The following is a 25,236-nucleotide window of genomic DNA, read 5'->3' as shown; positions in this document are numbered from 1 at the left end:
TGTGTAGTGTTCACCAGGCTGTAATAGGTTTCACGGTCCGTTTGTTGTTTTTTGTATTTATCAGTTATTTCATGTACCGCGATTCATTTGTTTCATTAAATAACATGAGTAACCAACACGCTGCATTTCGGTCCGACTTTCATTCAACAAACGAAGAACGCCGTTACAATCAGATAGATAGCCTACACGAAAATTATGAAACACAGAGAGATGAAAGATACATTATTTATTTATTTTTTCTTGGTAATTTTTTATACACGCCACTGTTTACAAAACAAAAGGCACATCTCAATAGGTGGTCCAGGTAAGTCATGACATTTCAGTGGTGGGGTGGGCCTTTCCTCTTTTGTTCTCTTCTGCTCCTCTATTTTTCCTATTTTAATTTATTTTATTTCACCTTTATTTAACTAGGTTGGCCAGTTAAGAACAAGTTCTCATTATCAACTGCGACCTGGTCAAGATAAATCAAAGCAGTGCGACAAAAACAACAACACAGAGTTACACATGGGATAAACAAACGTACAGTCAATAACACAATAGGCAATAAATAGGCCAATAGTGGAGAAGTAATTACAATTTAGCAATTTACACTGGAGTGTTATACAGTGGAGAGAAAAAGTATTTGATACAGTGCTGATTTTGCAGATTTTCCTACTTACAAAGCATGTAGAGGTCTGCAATTTTTATCATAGGTGCACGGAATCTAAAACAAAAATTCAGAAAATCACATTATGTTTTTTAAGTAATTAATTTGCATTTTATTGCATGACATAAGTATTTGATCACCTACCAACCAGTTAGAATTCCGGTTCTCACAGACCTGTTAGTTTTTCTTTAAGAAGCCCTCCTATTCTCCACTCATTACCTGTATTAACTGCAGCTGTTTGAACTCGTTACCTGTATAAAAGACACCTGTCCACACATTCAATCAAACAGAGTCCAACCTCTCCACAATGGCCAAGACCAGAGAGCTGTGTAAGTACATCCGGGCTAGAATTGTAGACCTGCACAAGGCTGGGATGGGCTACAGGACAATAGGCAAGCAGCTTGGTGAGAAGGCAACAACTGTTGGTGCAATTCTTAGAAAATGGAAGAAGTTCAAGATGACGGTCAATCACCCTCGGTCTGGGGCTCCATGCAAGTTCTCACCTCGTGGGGCATCAATGATCATGAGGAAGGTGAGGGATCAGCCCAGAACTACACGGCAGGACCTGGTCAATGACCTGAAGAGAGCTGGGACCACAGTCTCAAAGAAAATCACTAGTAACACACTACGCCGTCATGGATTAAAATCCTGCAGCACACGCAAGGTCCCCCTGCTCAAGCTAGCGCCTGTCCAGGCCCGTCTGAAGTTTGCCAATGACCATCTGAATGATCCAGAGGAGGAATGGGAGAAGGTCATGTGGTCTGATGAGACAAAAATATAGTTTTTTTGGTCTAAACTCCACTCGCCGTGTTTGGAGGAAGAAGAAGGATGAGTACAACCCCAAGAACACCATCCCAACAGTGAATCATGGAGGTGGAAACATCATTCTTTGGGGATGCTTTTCTGCAAATGGGACAGGATGACTGCACCGTATTGAGGGGAGGATGGATGGGGCCATGTATCGCGAGATCTTGGCCAACAACCACCTTCCCTCAGTAAGAGCATTGAAAATGGGTCATGGCTGGGTCTTCCAGCATGACAACAACCCGACGACACACAGCCAGGGCAACTAAGGAGTGGCTCCGTAAGAAGCATCTCAAGGTCCTGGAGTGGCCTAGCCAGTCTCCAGACCTGAACCCAATAGAAAATCTTTGGAGGGAACTGAAAGTCCGTATTGCCCAGCAACAGCCCCGAAACCTGAAGGATCTGGAGAAGATCTGTATGGAGGAGTGGGCCAAAATCCCTGCTGCAGTGTGTGCAAACCTGTTCAGGAAACGTATGATCTCTGTAATTGCAAACAAAGGTTTCTGTACCAAATATTAAGCTCTGCTTTTCTGATGTATCAAATACTTATGTCATGCAATAAAATGCAAATTAATTACTTAAAAATCATACAATGTGATTTTCTGGATTCCGTCTCTCACAGTTGGTGTACCTATGATAAAAATTATAGACCTCTCCATGCTTTGTAAGTAGGAAACCCTGCAAAATCGGCAGTGTTTCAAATACTTGAGGATGTGCTAGTAGAAATACTGGTGTGCAAAAGAGCAGAAACAAATATGGGAATGAGGTAGGTAGTTGGTTGGATGGGCTATTTACAGATGGGCTATTTACAGATGGGCTGTGTACAGCTACAGCGATCGGTAAGCTGCTCTGACAGCTGACGCTTAAAGTTACTGAGGGAGATATGTCTCCAACTTCAGTGTTTTTTGAAACTTTTTCCAGTCATTCGTTCCAGGCAGCAGAGAACTGGAAGGAAAGGCAGCCAAAGGGGGTGATGGCTTTGGGAATGATCAGTGAAATATACCTGCTGGAGCGCATGCTATGGGTGGGTGTTGCTATGGTGACCAGTGAGCTGAGATAAGGCGGAGCTTTACCTTGCAAAGACTTATAGATGACCTGGAGCCAGTGGGTTTGGCGACGAATATGTAGCGAGGACCAGTCAACGAGAGCATACAGGTCGCAGTGGCAGGTAGTATATGGGGCTTTGGTGACAAAACGGATGGCACTGTGACAGACTGCATCCAATTTGCAGAGTAGAGTGTTGGAGGCTATTTTGTAAGTGACATCGCCAAAGTCAAGGATTGGTAGGATAGTCAGTTTTACGAGGATATGTTTAGCAGCCTGAGTGAAGGAGGCTTTGTTGCGAAATAGGAAGTAAATTCTAGATTTAACTTTGGATTGGAGATGCTCAAGCAAGGGGGAGGCCGATGACATCACAGGTTCCCATCAGACCAACTCATTGAATGTTCTACTCCTAAAGTTTACAGTTGTGTCTAAAAAAACACAATTTTACTCAAAACATAATGTTTTACCCTTTTGTGTCTGCACTTTACTTTATTTTTATACTAGGGATATCACTTTTCAACAGTAAACGTTCCTACATTTCTGGAGGATGTCTTATTATTTGTATTATTATTATTATTATTATTTGAATGACATTATTTCCCTTTCCTGCAGTTAAATGAGCAAATGGCCCTCTAGCGGCTTCATGGGTGGAATATGATTCATATTTTTCATAAATCCATAATTAATAAACATGATAAAAAAGAACACCAAAAATCCTGTGTTTCTATATCAAAAAGGTTTCTGTGATGGATATAAAGTCTAATATTGGGATGCAAACTCAAAATGTAGTTCATTTAAACGTTTTATCTGACATGGTACAGGTGTGTTACCATCTGTGTGAGGTGTATACTTTTGTTTCAAAGTAGATTTGTTTAAGACTACCCACTGCAGTTTAACAAAGTGTGCTCCATTTGAAGTAGAAATCATTTTTTACGTAAAACTTTTTTACATAAAACAAAATGTTTAATAATTTTGAGACTACAGGAAATAGATTGACTGCTATGTTAAACAACTGTGGTCATGGCTGCTTTGGTTCTCAATAGCCTTGTGGCTGTTTTCACTGTAGAAAAAACAGATCTCTTAAAATACATTCTACAATGATTTTTTCAACTTTTCCTATTGAAGGTAAAAGTTGCCCCTGACCACCTTCTCACTTCCTGCTCTGCATTTAGCTATTCAGATATTTTGTATCTTTATTGATTTTGTAAGAATGGACATTGCAATGTTTTCAGCTGATGGCAACCTACGATGGTGTTATGCAAAGTGTGCTTGTCAAACATGATGTGAGTAATTTTGCCTTGCATAACCAATGCTACGATGAGAACATGTACTATATACAAATGGCCTGTAACAGAGTCAAATGCAATGTGACAATAAAACTCAATTGGTTTCAAGGAACAACAATAATGACAGGGAGAGATGAAAGGAAACAAAAGCAGCACAATGCAATTAGCTTTCCCACTGTGATCTCAATCCAAACACATTCCAGGATGCCTCTCAACACTAACAACACTACCACAAAGCTTTTACTGTCTGCTGGGGATAGAACAGGACTAGAGTGACAAGAGTGACCATTTTTGGCACGTGTTCTGTTGTTGTTGTCTAAATGGCAGGCTTCCAGAGGTGGCATTAGCACTATGGGGGTGGAAGAGCATTTTGTGTTGAGGGGTTTGTTAACAGAGGACCCACCTGCACAGCGGACACAGATTGAGAGTCAATTAAGGAAAAACCAGGGAGGATGCTAACAGACTCAAAGTGGTCACATACAGTACATGGATGAGGCTATAGGACCGTCACCACAGTGCAGCCAGTGCACACATTAGTTACGCTAACTTTCCCAAAATTCCAGGGGTTTTCAGAAATTCCGTTTGAAAGATTTCTGAAATCAGGAGAGAATGAGCAGAAATTTCAGAAACCTCCAACCAGGATTTCTAAAAAACCTGGGAATTTGGGGAAAGTTCCTGGGATTTTTCAAACCTACACAGATGGTACTTTATAACATGAACACAGGTCTACAGTAAAAAAATAAACAGTCATCGACAAGATGTTCTATGCATATTTTTCTATTCAATTCCTAATGGAATTTCTGATCACAGTACAACAGCAGGGGTAGGAATTAACTATTGTAAGAAACACTAACTCCACTCTTTCAACCCCACTATTGATGTAACATGGAAATCACACAAATTCCAATTCAGTTCCTAATCTGACAAAATGAACAATGCATGGACCTTGATTCTGATTATCCCTTGTTCATGAGTTAATCTCCACAATCTCTGTGTTGAAGTCTGTGACCACGATGACAAAGAGGCCAGAAAGGGTGGAGGACTCGGTATAGAATCTCATCAACCACGAAACCAGTAAACTGAAACAGAGATGCGTCATCAAACAAGTGGCTGCAGCCAGTGACTGTCTGTCAGTGTGACCAAATCCAAGGTCACATGAAATGAGTTGTAATCATAACCACAGGATTATAAATCCATAATCCCTACTGCCGTGTACTGACTGACTGTTGGCTCCTGCCTCTCCCACTGACCTCTACTCTGCCTCACCACCAGCTATGGTAAATGCTCATATCTAAAGCCAGCTTAATCACATTACCTGGAAGAGAGGAGGCTATGCATAAGCAAAAACATCCTACTTGGAGTTAGGAATAGTTTTTTATTTGTTTTTTACTCAGGCAATTGCTGTGACCTCTTAAAATGGGAGTCAAGCCCCCGATGTGGAAAAGATGATGTAATGAGAGCCCTGAACTGTGTAGAGAGTGGAGTTACATTTTGGCAGTTTTGTGCGCTCCAGGAACAGATGAATTGTGGGGGATCCTGCACAGCATGGAGCCCTGTGTGTTTTTGGCAAGTGGCATCGCCTATCACACATACACGAGGCTGGCATTCTGCAGCGGCAGAATGGGTAGTTAGTCAAACGAGACTGTTAAAGCACAGCCCGCCCGCCTGCCTGTTCACATCATGCTGACACACAATGCAAAGTCTCTACCATCGTGCTGTTCTCAGATCTGACTTCCTGGATCACTCCCATCTGCTTTCTCTGACAGCAGTCCTGGTCCATTTGATCTCAGATCAGAGTCTGCTGACAGGGTTCTTACTGACGATATCACCAGCTGAGCAACCACCAACATCACTGTCATAACAATAGGCCTAACAAAGCAGCATGACGGGGAGTGGGCGTGAGAGGGAGAGAGGGGATGGAGAAAAAGATGGGGAGACTGTTGAAAGAGAGAGAAATGGGAGTAGAGGGAGAGAGAATAGATTAGAAAGACAGTAGAAGAGGTACATCACAGCATTCCTGACAGTTGCATTATTGCTCTTACAAAACAATATATGAAAAATAATGTAGGGAAAAAAAACATTATTTTCGGACACGTGTGAAATTTCAGATACGTGAAACTCAGCCACTCCAGTGGTTCTGCTCTTTGTTTCTGATACAAGCTGCCTGATTGTTTTTCACATGTAAAAAATTCTACTTAAATTCTTGCAGTAGCAATGTTTCCACCGGTTGGAATTAGGGTGACGAAATCTTAAAAACCCAAATGCGGGACAAGGGAAAGATTTTGCTTGACATTTGTGGAGCAGTGGACAGAAAACATTTCGGTGGACAGGTTAACGGATCACATTGAAATGTACGACATGGTTCTGCTATATAAAGGTCACTGCCTGTTAAAGGGGCAATCCGTAGTTGCAACATACATTTTTGGAGTTATAAATGGATGATATGTACCCATTGATTCTTGAAGAATATAGGAGTATACAGAGCCTTCAGAAAGTATTCACACTCCTTGACTTTTTCCACATCTTGTTGTGTTGCAGCCTGAATTTAAAATGGATTCAATTGAGGTTTGTTTTTGTCACTGGCATTCACACAATACCCCATAATGTCAGTCAAATTATGTTTTTACATTTTCTTACTAATTCATTAAAAATTAAAAGCTGAAATGTCTTGTGTCAATAAGCATTCCACCCCTTTGTTATAGCCAATTGTGTAAAAAGTACCCAATTGTCATAAGTAAACTAAAGCTACCGTACCTTAATTGAAAATGAAATCAAGTAAAAGTGAAAGTTATCCAGTAAAATACTACTTGAGTAAAAGTCAAAAAGTATTTGGTTTTAAATATACTTAAATATCAATAGTAAATGTAATTGCTAAAACATCATTAAGTATCAAATTCCTTATATTAAGCAAAACAGATAACATGATTTTTTATTAATTTTTATTTGCAGATAGCCAGGGGCATACTCCAACACTCAGACATGATTTGTGTTTAGTGAGTTCGTCAGATCAGAGGCAGTAGAGATGGCCAGGGATGTTCTCTTGATAAGTGTGTGAATTGGACCATCCTGTCCTGCTAAGCGTTCAAATTGTAACTAGTACTTTTGGGTGTCAGGGAAAATGTATGGAGTAAAAAGTTTTAAAAAATCTTTAGGAATGTGGTGCAATAAAAGTAAAAGTTGTCAAAAATATTAATAGTAAAGTACAGACAGATACGACCCAAAAACTGCTTAATTGGTACTTTAAAGTATTTTTACTTAAGTAATTTATACCACTGGTTATGGCAAGCCTAAATAAAGTTCAGGAATAAAAATGTGCTTAACAAGGCACATAATAAGTTGCATGGACTCTCACTTTGCGCAATAATAGTGTTTAACATGATCTTTGAATGACTACCGCATCTCTGTACCGCACATATACAATTATCAGTAAGGTCCCTCAGTCGAGTAGTGCATTTCAAACACAGAATCAACCACGAAGACCAGGGAGGTTGTCCAATGCTTCAAATCCAACTTTAAATGCACTTTCAATTAAATTTGATTTTGATTTAGTCCTATTCTTTAACTTAGATTTTTGGTTGTAATGGAGAAATGAATCCAACATATCAATCCTTAATTTATAGACACACAGTGAATGCATAGTTATTAAGAGATCTCTCAATCATTTTCACAATAGCGCATTGGTAGTAGTTAGTGACAAATATAAAAGATGGGTTAAGTTTAAACCCTGAATGGGAGAACAAATGAATAGTTGCAGATCAACTCTCCAGTAGGAGGTGCTGCCCAGTTTTTGTTTGTCTGATAGTGGTTATAACGTTGAAGATCTAATGTTGTTTCAAAGGTTCAACATATTTTATACAAGGAGTATAATTTCTATGTTGAAAATTGGTTACAATTATGGCGTAATGCTGTGGTTGCAATTTCACCCTCAAATTGTCACTCTCAAAACAATAGTTTATGTTGATGTTTTTTTTATCCAATGTATTTTCCACGTAGATTCCATGTCAAAATATGTTGACAAATTACATTGAAACCATTTTGATTTAACCAGTTTGTGCCCAGTAGGTCCTAAGTTCATGTGCTTAGTTTACTAAACACACGAGAGAAGAACATTTGGATCTAGTTCTGTTCCAGATCTCTATCTTTTTCACTCTCTGAGGACTCTTCCTCCCTCTCTCATTCTCTCACTATCTCTCTATCTTTTTTTGCTCTCAGGACTCTCCCACCCTCTCTCATCCTCTCACTCTGTCTCTATCTTTTTTGCTCTCAGGACTCTCCCACCCTCTCTCATCCTCTCACTCTGTCTCTATCTTTTTTGCTCTCTGAGGACTCTTCCTCCCTCTCTCATCCTCTCACTCTCTCTATCTTTTTCACTCTCTGAGGACTTGTCCTCCCTCTCATCCTCCCATTCTGTCTCTCTCTAGCTTTTTGGTTATTTTTTTAAATAATATTCTTTCACTGTTCCTTAAAAGCTCTATAACCCTTAAAGGTCCAATGCATCTGTTTTTTTTATTATCTCAATATCAAATCATTTCTGGGTAACATTTAAGTATCTTACTAGCTAAACTTCCATCCATTTTGCGACAGATTTGAATGGGGATATTAAAACAATATATGTGCATTTTCCCACCAGATGTTTCAATCAAACAGACTTTTTAACAAATAAAATACTACATGTGATGACAGTCCACAAAAAAGCACTTTTGCACTTAAGGCCTAGATTCAATCAGATCAAGCACTAACACCGTTTTGACGATGTCTTAGGTGGAACTGCATTACAGCTGTCAAAGGTGGCATTATACCTAAAGAGGACATTACCATTGGCGGCACAGAGTAGCATTAACAGAAATACCATGCAGCCTTGATTACAAGTGGAACACTGGAATGTGAGATGTAATCTACACCTCCATTAGGATGATAGAAATCATTATTATCTAGTTTAATGATTTTTCAATTTAAGAGTAATTATTTCTATATAGCCTACGCTTTCTTGTTCTGAACTTCTTATTCGAGTGGGGCGGGTGTGGCTTTGTGACAATGATCGCAAGAGCAGCTGCTCACTGATTTGACAGCCAACACCGCCAAAACATCGCTATACGGTCGTCTGCTATCGCATGTTAGTGCTTGATTTGATTGAATCTAGGCCTTAAGTGCAAAAGTGCTATTATGTGGACTGTCATCACATGCAGCTTTTTTTTTTTTTTAAAGGGCATTATCATAATTTTTTACAATTTCACAGTATTATTCCAAACTCATAGTGTGGTAATATATATAAAACATAGTCAAATCGTGTTTTTGACTGCAGTGGGCCTTTAATAAATGTCTTCTCGCCCTTTCTCTCTTTTTCTGGACCGTCTAATATTCTAGTTATTTTCAGGACAGTCCGATACTCTAGTTAAAGACAGCAATACAGACAGACAGACATACCAGTATCTAATAACTACTCTGTCAAAGGTGAAAATGAACTTCATTCTGTGTTGGCTCACTAACCAGAAACAGTGGCATCCCCCCAAGGCCCAGAATCATACACATGTACACACATACACGCATGCAGTGGCTAAGATGTGCAATAGAAATAGCATCTTCCCTGTGAACCGATGTAATCCCAGTCTCCACAGTTATTGACAACTCCAGTGAAGGCTCAGCTGGGTAGAAGTTTCAGCTCTAGCCCTCGGTCCTGAAGACTCTCTCTCTGTCCTCTCTGCTCCAGTGAGAGAGAGCTGACACTGTGCCCTTATTCTTCCTCCTGAGCTGCTTTGGTCTAGGATCGATTCAAACAGTCTAGCAGTGCAGGAGAGCCTGTCAAGCACACAGCCTGATGCCTCAGAGAGTCCAGAACCAGCACCATTCTGTTGGCCAGCACACTATCACAGTTACGGACTTCTGTCGTAACTCAATCTCATGCACCCATGCTCACATATACTGTAGCATGTATGTAGACATGCATAAGTGATCTCTTTCTTCCTCTCTGTCTGGCTATCTCTGTCTCTCGCAAGCATCCACGTACACACACACACACACACACATATGAATGACAGATACATAACACGCTCTCATCACGCCCACGTCCTCTCAAACACACCTCTCCAGTTCTTGGTTAAGCACAGCTGTGGTCGGAGAGTAAACAGTCGAGTTCCTGTCACCTCAACTCGGGATCCTTTCACTACCTCACTCACTCCTTCTCTCTCTCTCGTTCTGTCTCTCGTTCCATTAGACAGGGTTATCCCTGGCCAGGCATAAGGGTCGGCATGAGGAAATACCAGAGGGAGAGAGAAAGGGGGATAGAGTAAGGAGAGGGGAAATAGGGACAGGGGGATTTAGGGAATAGAGAGGCAGTGGGAGAGAAACCAAGAGAAAGTAGGGAGGAAGGAGAAAAGAGATGTGAAAGAAAGGGGAGTGAAAAGTAGAAAAAGGGGGGTGAAAAAAGGGATAGACAGGGAGAGACAAAAATAATGAAGGAGGTATAAGGTAGAAGGGAGGTATAAGCAGAGCGAGAGAGTGAGTAGGAGATGCGTACATACACACTAAAATATAGAGACACAGACACATAGAGTGGTATCTTTTGCCTGGCATACTCACATCGTGGGCTGCGGTGGTGCTCACTTTTAAACAGGGTCATATCAGGGACGCCAAACAAAGAGGGCGGCTGTGGCTTTCAGACTGGAGACAGACAGATGGCTGGATGCTTTCCCTGCTTCTCTCTCTCACAATCACTCTATTTTCCTCTCTCCTTATGTCCTCTCTTTCTTTCTTCCTGCTTTGGCTCTCTCTCTGAAGGCAGGCAGGCTGTGGACTGAGGACTGTGTTACTACTGAATCAATGACAGAGCAGTTAGAGCAGCACCAACAGTATGTACCATCTGTCCCTCTGCAGCGGGGGTGGACAGAGGAAGCACTGGGTTAGCCCATTAGCTCCAGCAGGCAGGGGGGGTTAGTGTGAATGTGTAAATTGTTTTTTCACAGCAAGAGGAGCCTGGCTGGGGCTCAGGGTTTATAGAGCCTGCCCAGGCAAAGAGAGAGCTGCCAAGAAGTGTGTGTGTGTGTGTGTGTGTGTGTGTGTGTGTGTGTGTGTGTGTGTGTGTGTGTGTGTGTGTGTGTGTGTGTGTGTGTGTGTGTGTGTGTGTGTGTGTGTGTGTGTGTGTGTGTGTGTGTGTGTGTGTGTGTGCGTGCGTGCGTGCGTGCGTGCGTGTATGTGTGTGTGTATATATGCGTGTGTGTGCGTAGGGTGTGGTGAAGTGAGTGTAACTCTATCCACAGCCGGGGGCTGAGGGAGTGAAGGGGGGCAGGGGTCTAAGAGAGGAGCATGAATCTGAGGACAAAGCAGAGCCACATACAGAGAACACGAGAGGAGCTCACCACTGACCTCATATCACACGGGGATGGCATTATACACAGGCACTCACATGCACCAAACACACACACGTCATACAGAGAATGTGGGTGTTGTGGGTGACAACTGGATGAGTTAACAGTGGAGATACTTGAGGATGAGGGGAAAGGGGGAGGGAGACAGAGAGGGCGGGCGGGGAGAGCGAGCGATAGAGAGAGTAGGGGGAGCGATAGAGAGAGAGAGGAATGGGGTGGGAGAGAAAGAGAGAGGAGGGGGAGAGACTCACCTCCCTGTTGTGGAGAGAGCAACATTAATTAAGCCTTATCTAAGACAGAGTCATTCTACTGAGGCTAAGACACACACACACATGCACGCAATCAAACGCTGAACACACACTCACACACTTACAGTATAAACACAGGCAGTGTCCCTCGAGTGCAATGTGATTAGGGTGAGGAGCTAGATATTACAGACAGGTATAGCAGACTTCTGGTGTTTGTTCCCCTGCACTTGATTAACCAGTCATTTACTCAACAACAGAAACACGTCAATGCATAGTGGACCCCATCAGACAACTCCACAGTGTGGACACCTACCTTCAAACACTCATACAATGCATTCAGAAAGTATTCACACCCCTTGACTTTTTACACATTTTCCACAGCCCAAATTGAAAATGTATTATATTTAGATTTTTGTGCCACTGATCTATACACAGTACCCCACAATTTCAAAGTGGAATATTGTTTTTTGAAATGATTTCAAGTTAATTACAATGTAAATCTGAAATGCTTTGAGTCAATAAGTATTCAACCCCTTTGTTATAGCAAGCCTAAATACTGTACATTCAAGAGTAAACATTTGTTTCTGGTCTGGCTGTGTTGTTGTCCTGCAGTAGCCAGCTTGCTAAATCAGACCCTTTCCTAAGCCATGGATGGAGATGGGGATTTGGACTTGCAGTTTTGACTTAATTCTCTGTACAGGCCAATGATTATGATGTCGAAGATTATGAGACGATTGAATTTCTATATGTAGCCTTGTAGGTTCAAGTTAACTAGCTACCTAACTTAGCTGTTTCATTGTTGCCCATGCAAGGGAGTTAGCTCTGTAGCCTATGACAACAAAAACTAAAAGTGTACTGTATGACAGAGCCATAGACCGTTTAGTCAGCATGAAAGAGAGGAGGATGGCATTGGCTTTCAACTATTCTACAAGTAGGGTGAGTCAACTTCTTTTTTTCACTTGGAAACACGCACGCACGCGCACACACCCACACACACACACACACACACACACACACACACACACACACACACACACACACACACACACACACACACACACACACACACACACACACACACACACACACACATAGAAATCAGTACCATGGACAGCCACATGATATTTAGGAGCATTGATTGGACTACATTGTTTTTGTTATCTTTAAGTTTGTCTTCACTGTATTAAACTAAGCATACATAGCCTAGTTGTTTGATGATGTTGAAATGGTGCTTGAATAGCGGAGGCAGTGTTCCTGATGTCTTTGTGCTGACTTGCGGTAACTCAGTGGTTCCATAGTAGTAATTGTTTAGTAAACTGTATAAAACATTGACTTGCTTGACCATGCTGTAGGTCATGTAACTGTTTGTTACAAGCAATATATTCTTTGTGGACATCCCCGGACAGGTTTTGTGAAGAAACACATTTATTCCTCCTCTGTGTGACTGTCTTTTTGTTGTCTCGGCCTTATGGTGTATCACAGTGGCGTATGAACGAATGGGTTATAGAGCAAACAACACAATTATCACAACAGAGGGTGTAATATGGCTTTTTTACTGGCTTGGTGTCACGGCTTTCGTTGTGGGAAGGAGGAGCAGACCAAAATGCAGCGTAGTTGTGATTCATTTTATTTAATACGGAAACTATACATGAAAAACTAACAAAATAACAAACGTACGAAAGCCGAAAACAGCCCTATCTGGTGCAAAACACAGAGACAGGAACAATCACCCACGAAACACTCAAAAAATATGGCTGCCTAAGTATGGTTCCCAATCAGAGACAATGATAATCACCTGACTCTGATTGAGAACTGCCTCAGGCAGCCATAGACTTTGCTAGACACCCCACAAAAACCCCAAGACAAAAACACACCACAATAACCCATGTCACATCCTGGCCTGACCAAATAAATTAAGATTAACATAATATATTTCGACCAGGGTGTGACACTTGGCTTGGCTTCCCCAGTGATTTTACTCACACACCACTACTGCTCTGTGTGCAATAATGGGGGCGGCAGGGTAGCCTAGTGGTTAGAGCATTGGACTAGTAACTGGAAGGTTGCAAGTTCAAATCCCCGAGCTAACAAGGTACTAAATCTGTCATTCTGCCCCTGAACAGGCAGTTAACCCACTGTTCCTAGGCCGTCATTGAAAATAAGAATTTGTTCTTAACTGACTTGCCTAGTAAAATGAATTAAAAAAATATATAAAAAATAATAGCATGTAACATGATTTTTGAATGATTACCCCATCACTGTACCCCACACATCTGTAAGGTCCCTCAGTTGAGTAGTGAATTTCAAGCACAGATTCAAGCACAACGACCAGGGAGGCTTCCCATGCCTCACAAAGAAGGGCACCTATAGGTAGATGGGTAGAAATAAAAAAGCAGACATTGAATATCCCTCTGAGTATGGTGAAGTTATCAATTAGACTTGGTGTATCAATACATCCAGTTACAACAAAGATGTTGTATTTATGTATTTCACCTTTATTTAACCAGGTCGGCCAGTTGAGAACAAGTTCTCATTTACAACTGTGACCTGGCCAAGATAAAGCAAAGCAGTGCGACACAAACAGCAACACAGAGTTGCACATGGAATAAACAAATGTACAGTCAATAACACAATATAAAAGTCTATATACAGTGTGTGCAAATGAAGTAAGATTAGGGAGGTGAGGCAATAAATAGGCCGTAGTGGTGAAATAATTACAATTTAGCAAATAAACACTGGAGTGATAGATGTGCAGAAGATGAATGTGCAATAGAGATACTGGGGTGCAAAGGAGCAAACAGGTGACCTTCCTAACTCAGTTTCCGGAGAGGAAGGAAACCACTCAGGGATTTCACCATGAGGCCAATGGTGATTTTATAACAGTTTTAAAACAGAGTTTAATGGTTGTGATAGGAGAAAACTGAGGATGGATCAATAACATTGTAGTTACTCCACAATACTAACCTACTGGAGTGAAAAGAAGGAAGCCTGTATCAAATAAAAATATTACAAAACATGCATCCTGTTTGCAATAAGGCAGTAAAGCAATACTGCAAAAAATGTGTTGAAGAAATACATGTTTATCCTGAATGCAAGCATTATGTTCAGGGCAAATCTAACACAACACATCACTGAGTACCACTCTTCATATTTCAAGCATGGTGGTGGCTGCATCATGTTATGAATATCATCGTCATCAGCAAGGACTAGGACGTTTTTTATGTATTGACTCAGGGGGTTGAATATTTATCTAATCAAGATATATTAGTGTTTTCTTTTTCATTCATCTTTAGAAAAATATATATATAAATTTTTGATTTTTACAGAGTATTTTGTGTAAATTGTTGAAAAAACAACAACAATTAAATCCATTTTAATCCCAATTTGGAACACAACAAAATCTGTAAATAGTCAAGGGGTGTAAATACTTTCTGAAGGCACTGTATGTACATGCATCCATGCAGATATAGGCAAGCAATCATGCACACGTGCACAAACACACACACACACACGCACATGCACACACACACACACGCACATACATATACTGTATAAATCAATCCATGAAGGCTGAGCCTAGGATAAATACTTCTGCTGTAGCTCCCTGCACCATTAATATCACTTAGGCCTGTGTTTACAATCATCATAACCATTAACACCAAAATCAACTGAATCCATCTGTAACCATCAGCATCGTTAATAGTTGTTCCTTTGTTTAGTGTACTGTTGTGTATACAGGCCTGTAGAATGTAGAGCTGATGGTCCCAGGGTAGAGGCTTTCATCTAGGTATTTAATTAGGCTATTAAAAGTCAACACAGAGTAGACTGGCTTTAGGCAGAGAGGCTGTTGTTGTCAACACTAAATAACACTTTGTAAAGCCGTAAGAAAACCTTTGATTTCTACTGATCCGTATGATAACAGTTGGGTTTGTTTGCTCATGACTTGGGGTTGTGGTTTGGGAGGGAAGTGGTAAACACGCACACACACACACACAGGTATTAAAGGGTATGAAGCATGAGTTTCTACACACCAAAGTAACAACACAGTTTGGTCAAAGACTTAGTAACTTAGTTGTAGTCACAATCTATATAGTTACCTATAACTACAAACATAGTTATATTTGAGTGTTTTTAAATATTTCTTAGCTTTTTTTTCTGGATATTGTTGGAACTACCCACAATGCACTAATTCTCAAAGTCATATGGAGAACTGTTGCTACCTAGCTAATTCCAGCTGGCTAATGTTCACTACTTGCCATGCTAGCATGTAATTACATTCCAAACCAAGTGTTGACACTGGTGAGCTACAATGTACATCCACAAAGAAGAAAACATATACGTAAATTCATGTGGGAAAACTGCAACTCCTGTGCGTTTGGTAGTGGAAGTTGAGCGAGCGAGTGTTGTAGTAGTTTTCTGTTGTTTGTAACTAGTGCAGTAATACCCACATAGTGCAGTAATACCCACATAGTGCAGTAATACCCGCATAGTGCAGTAATACCCACATAGTGCAGTAATACCCACAAGGAAGGGGTTACAACTCATTTGTGACCCAAAAACGAGTAGCTTTGAAGTCGGAATGGATTTTCCGGTTGAAGCGAGCAGATTGTAGTATGGGACCCATGCACACATCTACTGTATGCGATGCTCATTTCACCCTGGAGGACTTTCGATGGCTTAGTATAACCAGTGAAAGGCAGGTTTAGAAATGAGACTCTGACTGAAACCAGGTGCTGTGCCGAGCATGAATGTGAAGCCTGCAACCTCTATTTCCTACTGAGCTACTGGTACATTGCGAGTGTCAGCAGTGATGGCGATAAACCGGGTAAATTCAATATATCAGTATATCACTATTGGATTAGCTAGCTGATGCTCCCTCTGAAGGCCTGTCCTTGGCTCTTCTATGACTTTGGTAGCTAACAAACAGTGTAGCTATTCCCTCCACAAGGCAATCAAACAAGCTAAGCATCAGTATAGACACAAAGTAGAGTCACAATTCAACGGCTCAGACACAAGAGGTATGTGGCAGGGTATACAGTCAATCACGGATTACAAAAAGAAAACCAGCCCCGTCGCGGACCAGGAAGTCTTGCTCCCAGACAGACTAAATAACTTCTTTGCTCGCTTTGAGGACAATACAGTGCCACTGACACGGCCCACTACCAAAACCTGCGGACTCTCCTTCACTGCAGCCGACATGAGTAAAACATTTAAACGTGTTAACCCTCGCAAGGCTGCAGGCCAAGACGGCATCCCTAGCCGCGTCCTCAGAGCATGCGCAGACCAGCTGGCTGGTGTGTTTACGGACATATTCAGTCAATCCTTATCCCAGTCTGCTGTTCCCACATGCTTCAAGAGGGCCACCATTGTTCCTGTTCCCAAGAAAGCTAAGGTAACTGAGCTAAACGACTACCGCCCCGTAGCACTCACTTCCATCATCATGAAGTGCTTTGAGAGACTAGTCAAGGACCATATCACCTCCACCCTACCTGACACGCTAGACCCACTCCAATTTGCTTACCGCCCCAATAGGGCCACAGACGACGCAATTGCAACCACACTGCACACTGCCCTAACCCATCTGGACAAGAGGAATACCTATGTGAGAATGCTGTTCATCGACTACAGCTCAGCATTTAAAACCATCGTACCGTCCAAAGTTGTCATTAAGCTCGAGACCCTGGGTCTCGACCCCGCCCTGTGCAACTGGGTACTGGAATTCCTGACGGGTCGGCCACAGGTGGTGAGGGTAGGTAACATCTCCACCCCGCTGATCCTCAACACCGGGGCCCCACAAGGGTGCGTTTTGAGCCCTCTCCTGTACTCCCTGTTCACCCACGACTGCGTGGCCATGCACGCCTCCAACTCAATCATCAAGTTTGCGGACGACACTACAGTGGTAGGCTTGATTACCAACAACGACGAGACGGCCTACAGGGAGGAGGTGAGGGCCCTCGGAGTGTGGTGTCAGGAAAATAACCTCACACTCAACGTCAAAAAAACAAAGAAGATGATTGTGGACTTCAGGAAACAGCAGAGGGAGCACCCCCCTATCCACATCGACAGGAGAGTGAGAGTGGAGAGGGTAGTAAGTTTTAAGTTCCTCGGCATACACATCACGGACAAACTGAATTGGTCCACCCACACAGACAGCGTTGTGAAGAAGGCGCAGCAGCACCTCTTCCACCTCAGGAGGCTGAAGAAATTCGGCTTGTCACCAAAAGCACTCACAAACTTCTACAGATGCACAATCGAGAGCATCCTGTCGGGCTGTATCACCGCCTGGTATAGCAACTGCTCCGCCCACAACCGTAAGGCTCTCCAGATGGTAGTGAGGTCTGCACAACGCATCACTGGGGGCAAACTACCTGCCCTCCAGGCGAGGTCAGTACAGGTGCATCAAAGCAGGGACCGACAGACTGAAAAACAGCTTCTATCTCAAGGCCATCAGACTGTTAAACAGCCACCACTACCATTGAGTGGCTGCTGCCAACATACTGACTCAACTCCAGCCACTTTAATATAGGAAATTGATGGGAATTGATGTAAAAAATGTATCACTAGCCACTTTAAACAATGCCACTTAATATAATGTTTACATACCCTACATTACTCCTCTCATATGTATATGTATATACTGTACTCTATATCATCTACTGCATCTTGCCATCTTTATGTAATACATGTATCACTAGCCATTTTAAACTATGCCACTTTTATGTTTATATACCCTACATTACTCATCACATATGTATATACTGTACTCGATACCATCTACTGTATCTTGCCTATGCCGTTCTGTACCATCACTCATTCATATATTTTTATGTACATATTCTTTATTCCTTTACACTTGTGTGTTTAACGTAGTAGTTCTGGAATTGTTAGGTTAGATTACTCGTTGGTTATTACTGCATTGTCGGAACAAGAAGCACAAGCATTTCGCTACTCTCGCATTAACATCTGCTTACCATGTGTATGTGACAAATAAAATTTGATTTGATTTGACAATAGGTAAGTCTCCGCTCACTGTACTTTATATCTGCTGGATTTTTTGTTGTGTTCTGTGTGTTCCTGCCTGTGCTAGACTAGTTGTTCCAAAGATATTTATAACTAACCCCATCTGTGGTTTTTCTCTGGCTTACTACTTAGCAATACCAACCGTGGTGGTTGGCTAGCTAGGCTAGTTAGCTGGCTGGGGTATAGAAAAGTGAGGTGTAACTTTTCATTGGGACTTTTGATGAGTATTCTGATGCAAATTCATATGCTACATGTGGTTACGTTTATGCTACCTTACCTTTAAGGCCCATCTCTCCACCAGCACTCTGAAAGAGACATTCTAATCCATGTAATTACCCATCAGGATTTACATGGGTGACTAAATAATGCTCTTCAACAAACAAAGACACACACACACACACACACACACTTCAATAAACTCTCTCTTAACATACACAGGCACAAGCATAGCCTACTGCATCACTGGAGTGTGGTAACGACTCACTAGACCTGTCTCTCCACTAGTGCGCTCTCCGATCTCCCATTAATTGAGAGTGCTTTGTTCCATGTTGAAAATGTTTTATGTTGTTTGTTAAATATTCCATATAATAATCCATTAATCGCCAGCGTTACACCATCGCATTAATATACCGTTTACTGCAAAATTGTAGACATTTTGTTTCATGTTTGTTAGGCCTACAATATGTTGTTGCATTTCATTTATAATTTCCTCACCTCTGAGTGGGCTCAATGTTTATAGTGCACATGAACATTCACGATATACATTTTTCATCAAATGTGTTTGTTTGCTGTGTCCTCAGTGTTAAATGTTTGGCACCAGTCAAAGTTAAATGTGTGCATTGGCACGTTAAAATAGTTACAGCAGAAAAAAGAATGAAAGCGAAGCGGGCAGGGGACAGTTGGCCGGTAGCGTGAACAGGGCTGGACCAAAGTTGGGGAAAGCTGAAAGCATGTTTTAAACTTCTTTCTTCTCCATGTCAGTCAAACAGTGAAATCCAAGGCCCTACAAGCCCAACAACTGACTCAGTGAGGGTAGCTAGAGTAATTATTGTTCAGAACTTCACTGGTCAGTTACACAAATTCTAGTTCGTGACATTGACTTGGATCATCGCTCCAGACTTTCTCACAAACTTTTTAAACGAAGGTAATGTACCTGCCAGGATTAGAGAGAGTGGGATAGGGGGAGGATTAGAGAGAGTGGGATAGGGGGAGGATTAGAGAGAGTGGGATAGGGGGAGGATTGGAGAGAGTGGGATAGGGGAGGATTAGAGAGTGGGATAGGGGGAGGATTAGAGAGTGGGATAAGGGGAGGATTAGAGAGAGTGGGATAGGGGGAGGATTAGAGAGTGGGATGGGGGAGGATTAGAAGAGTGGGATAGGGGGGAGGATTAGAGAGAGTGGGATAGGGGGAGGATTAGAGAGAGTGGGATAGGGGGAGGATTAGAGAGAGTGGGATAGGGGGAGGATTAGAGAGAGTGGGATAGGGGGAGGATTAGAGAGAGTGGGATAGGGGGAGGATTAGAGAGAGTGGGATAGGGGGAGGATTAGAGAGAGTGGGATATGGGAGGATTAGAGAGAGTGGGATAGGGGAGGATTAGAGAGAGTGGGATAGGGGAGGATTAGCGAGAGTGGGATAGGGGGAGGATTTGAAAGAGTGGGATAGGGGGAGGATTAGAGAGAGTGGGATAGGGGGAGGATTAGAGAGTGGGATAGGGGGAGGATTAGAGAGAGTGGGATAGGGGGAGGATTAGAGAGTGGGATAGGGGGAGGATTAGAGAGAGTGGGATAGGGGGAGGATTAGAGAGAGTGGGATAGGGGGAGGATTAGAGAGAGTGGGATAGGGGGAGGATTAGAGAGAGTGGGATAGGGGGAGGATTAGAGAGTGGGATAGGGGGAGGATTAGAGAGAGTGGGATATGGGGAGGATTAGAGAGAGTGGGATAGGGGGAGGATTAGAGAGAGTGGGATATGGGAGGATTAGAGAGAGTGGTATAGGGGAGGATTAGAGAGAGTGGGATAGGGGGAGGATTAGAGAGAGTGGGATAGGGGGAGGATTAGAGAGAGTGGGATATGGGAGGATTAGCGAGAGTGGGATAAGGGGAGGATTAGAGAGAACACTGAGGACACAGCAAACAAACACATTTGATGAAAAAATGTTTATCGTGAATGTTCATGTGCACTATAAACATTGAGCCCACTCAGAGGTGAGGAAATTATAAATGAAATGCAACAACATATTGTAGGCCTACCAAACATGAAACAAAATGTCTACAATTTTGCAGTAAACGGTATATTAATGCGATGGTGTAACGCTGGCGATTAATGGAATATTATATGGAATATTTAACAAACAAAATAAAACATTTTCAACACGGAACAAAGCATTCTCAATTAATGGGAGATCGGAGAGCGCACTAGTGGAGAGACAGGTCTAGTGAGTCGTCACCACACTCCAGTGATGCAGTAGGCTATGGCTGTGCCTGTGTATGTTAAGAGAGAGTTTATTGAAGCGTGTGTGTGTCTTTGTTTGTTGATAGGGGCAAGATTAGCGAGAGTGGGATAGGGGGAGGATTTGAAAGAGTGGGATAGGGGGAGGATTAGAGAGAGTGGGATAGGGGGAGGATTAGAGAGTGGGATAGGGGAGGATTAGAGAGAGTGGGATAGGGGGAGGATTAGAGAGAGTGGGATAGGGGGAGGATTAGAGAGAGTGGGATAGGGGGAGGATTAGAGAGAGTGGGATAGGGGGAGGATTAGCGAGAGTGGGATAGAGGGAGGATTAGAGAGAGTGGGATAGGGGGAGGATTAGAGAGAGTGGGATCGGGGGAGGATTAGAGAGAGTGGGATAAGGGGAGGATTAGAGAGAGTGGGATAGGGGGAGGATTAGAGAGAGTGGGATCGGGGGAGGAATAGAGAGAGTGGGATAAGGGGAGGATTAGCGGGAGTGGGATAGGGGGAGGATTGGAGAGAGTGGGATAGGGGGAGGATTGGAGAGAGTGGGATAGGGGAGGATTAGAGAGAGTGGGATAGGGGGAGGATTAGAGAGAGTGGGATAGGGGGAGGATTAGCGAGAGTGGGATAGGGGGAGGATTAGAGAGAGTGGGATAGGGGGAGGATTAGAGAGAGTGGGATAGGGGGAGGATTAGAGAGAGTGGGATAGGGGGAGGATTAGCGAGAGTGGGATAGGGGGAGGATTAGAGAGAGTGGGATAGGGGGAGGTTTAGAGAGAGTGGGATCGGGGGAGGTTTAGAGAGAGTGGGATCGGGGGAGGATTAGAGAGAGTGGGATAGGGGGAGGTTTAGAGAGAGTGGGTTTGGGGGAGGATTAGAGAGAGTGGGATAGGCGGAGGATGAAAGAGAGAACCAATGGAGTAGAACTCTCTGACACGGCCCAGAAAACTGGTGGGAGATGAAAGAGAGAGGGGTAGGAGACAAAGGAACAGAGGCAAAAAGGAACAGGCATTGGGAGAAGGTGAGACAGTGTTAGTGAGGGAGAGAGTTGGAGAGGCAGTGAGACAGAGTTAAGGGATAGAGGGAGAGGAAGGTGAAGGATAAGGAGAGAGGAGGATAATTGCCATGATAACTCAGAGGTAGTGTGGAGGAGAAAGAAAGTGGAGAGAAAGAGAGAGGCACAAGGGAAAGAGAAAAATATAGAGGAGTGAGGGGGAAGGAGAGCGAGCACTGAGGAACAAGGCCAAAGAGAGGGGCAAGGGAGGAGAGGGAGGGAGGGAGAGGGAGATATGGCCAGGGAGTAGAAAAGGGAGGGAAGTGGTACTTGCTATGTCTGGACACATCTATTCTCATCAGAGGGGAAATCAGAGCCAGTCACACACACACACTCACATGCGCACACTCACATGCACACAGAAGTAAAAAAGTAATCATATGCACCCCCCCCCCCACACACACACACACACAACTGATGTCGAGTGTTCACAGATGTATTACAGAGTCTTGGCATAATAATCTTCTCTTTAAATGCACCACTACTCCCCTCCCAGACGCTACAGATCAGAAAAGGCAGCTCATACATTATCATTGACTGCCTTTCTCTTTCTTTTCCCTCCCCTTTCACTCTCTTTCACTCCCCCTTCTCTTCTCTCTCTCTCTCCCTCACCCTCTAACTTTTCCCACTCTCACATATTCTCTCCATTTCTATCTCGCCCTGTCTGCCTGTGTCTCCTGCTTTTTCTCTCTCTCTCTCCCTCCCTCAACCCCCCACTTTCTGTCTGTCTCCCTCCATCATCTATCTGGCTGGAGTGTTCTGTGTGCGAGAGCCTCGTTATGTCCGGTGTAGAGGTGCCATCTCAAGTGGACAAAGAGTCAGAGTCTGGGTCTCTAAGCCATGACCAGCCATCTGTTAAAACTTGCCTGGGCGAGAAGGGAGTATGTGTGTTTGACTGTGTGTGTTTGAGATTGATGCAACTTGATCAAAGAGCCAGTGCCCAGATATGGGGGTGGGGGGGGGGGGTAACCGTGGCAGCAGTGAGTGTTGGAAGGGCTAATGGGAGAAGGACTGCAGCCAAGCTTTCATTCCACTAGAAAGCTCTAACCAAGTGATCCAAACTCAACCTCCCATTCACTCCACAGTCCACACTACAGTACCTCCAGTACAGCCCACTACACTGTACACTCAAACCTGCACTGCATATCAACTGCAGTCCTGTAGGGCTGTTTATGATGGAGTTTCACCCTCCATACTGCAGTACTCACTACACTGTCATTAATAAGACAATGGCCCTGCTTGAATACATCCTAAGTGCATCATTCCTTCCCCCTTCCTTTGACTGATCACTGATCTGACAAGACTGGGTCTGTAAAACCTGTAATGGAACTCTGCCTTTCACCCATCCAATTGTGTTAGATCAGTGATTACTTCAAGGAAGATAAACAGAGTTACAGAGTATAGCATATGGACAACCCCCACTGCAGCACAGCGGGACTGACATCTGAAGTTATGCTACAAACACATGACATGTATATATGGTTGTATACTGAATAGATGGATGCATGTGAATGTTCAAGGTGATATTGATCAGAGTCCTGCAGGCATTGTGGAGATGCACCCTGGGATATGGGACAGTCAGACGGTCCAACAACACTTTCTGAACTTGTGATGTGCTGAACAAAGAGAGCAGGCCCAGCCAAGCTCCAGCCGAGCCAAGCCCGGCTAGGTTCCTCAGTGGAGAATAATTTAAAGAAAAGTGTTTCATGTGATGACAAGTTAGCTAGGGGGAGGCAGGCATATTAAACTATGTTTTGGGGTGAAGAGATGGAGAGATTTCTTAATTTAAAAAAATGGGATTTGTGTGTATTGTTTTGTATTGCTAGGTATTACTGCACTGTTGGAGTTAAAAACACACATCTACAAATATGTGTATGCGACCAATACAATTTGATTTGACTTGATTTGAGAGAATGAAAGGCAGTTAACTTTGCATTGGCACCTTCTTGGTCGCGACAGAGGGCTGGCTGGGTCTAATGAGACAGAGGCAGTGGAGAGTGCAGCGGAGAACGCTTTAGAACAGAGTAGCGTTCACTGACACCCCCATTTATCATCCTCCGCAGCCCTGTCTCTCTCTCTCTGTCACGCCAGAGCCTGGTAGGCTCTCCCTCCCCTCCCGGCCGGGACGATAACACTCTAACCAGACGTCTCTAACAACCAGCGCCACGGCCACAGACCCAGATGAAAATCAGAACGGAGGGAGAGAGGAGAGGAAGAGGGGAACAAAGAGAAATAGACACTATATGGGAGAAAGGGAAAACAATATACAGCCAAATTGAATATATATTTAATGGGTTTCATCTGCACACATAGAAAACTAGAGGCCAAATGCAATTAGTGAGTTGTTTTTCAGTGTAAGGGATATGTCCCTACACAGTGGCTCAGAGGGAATCACACACTGAGGAACTCACACACAGATGCACACATACACAGAGGCACACATACACATGCAGACACACAGACACACAGACACACACATACACTGATCCACTGAGACAGCAGCTCTGAAAGAGAAGAATCTCTCTAATCCTCGTAGCAGAAGTGATTTTCTGATTCTGCCGGCTCATCTCTCCTTTCCCACTTTTCTCTCTCTTTTTCACTCTCTCTGTGCAGAAGAAGAGAAGGATGATTAGCTGGCGAGAAGTGCGGCCCACTAATATAATAAGAAGGAAAATGGTTTTTCTAAGTGGGAGGAAGATATTAGGTGCCTTGTAAGTCCAATTTGTGGCCACCATCACAAACGAATGATTATCTCTCTCTATGCAAAAGAAATCAAAGCACTGATTATGTGGAAGAGGCTCTCGGTCTCCGAACAATGTTGGAAATGAACATGCTTATGGATGGAGGGTTTTGTGTGTTCTGAAGAGCATACTTGTAAAAGCACACAGAAAGGACATGGAAACTACATATATTTGTGTTTGAATTGCACATTTTTGGTCATTATTTTTGCCATTATTTAATCAAGTTTGTCCCAAGCGTTTCTGCTTGTGTTGGCTGCTTGTTCTGTGCATGACTCATACGGTCAGTTGCTCTGGATAAGAATGCCTGTAGAGTAACTGAACAGGAATGTAATGTGAATGAGATCCAGGTCTGTGTTGACCTGACAGTGCAACTACGGCAATAAAACACACATGGTCCTTTACCACACACACACACACACACACACACACACACACACACACACACACACACACACACACACACACACACACACACACACACACACACACACACACACACACACACACACACACACACACACACACACACACACACACACACACACACACACGAGGTGAAATCATCTCAAACCAGTGTCACTCTTTT

The 25,236-nt window shown here is 43.1% G+C and overlaps 1 protein-coding gene across 1 annotated transcript in view; it reads right to left on the bottom strand.

Annotated features, from left to right (window-relative positions):
- Positions 1–10,580, bottom strand: part of LOC135549802 (RNA-binding Raly-like protein) — an 84,153-nt gene extending 73,573 nt beyond the window's left edge. The window contains exon 1 of the mRNA XM_064980113.1: positions 10,357–10,580. Coding sequence (XP_064836185.1) covers positions 10,357–10,396 — 40 coding nt within the window. The 5' untranslated portion in view covers positions 10,397–10,580. The remainder of the gene's footprint in view (positions 1–10,356) is intronic.
- Positions 10,581–25,236: the final 14,656 nt, after the last annotated feature.

This window comes from Oncorhynchus masou, chromosome 1 (genome assembly GCF_036934945.1).
Source record: "Oncorhynchus masou masou isolate Uvic2021 chromosome 1, UVic_Omas_1.1, whole genome shotgun sequence".
NCBI lineage: Eukaryota > Metazoa > Chordata > Actinopteri > Salmoniformes > Salmonidae > Oncorhynchus > Oncorhynchus masou.
The sequence above is the reverse complement of the archived record's forward strand: the minus strand, read 5'-3'. Positions and strand labels throughout refer to the sequence as shown.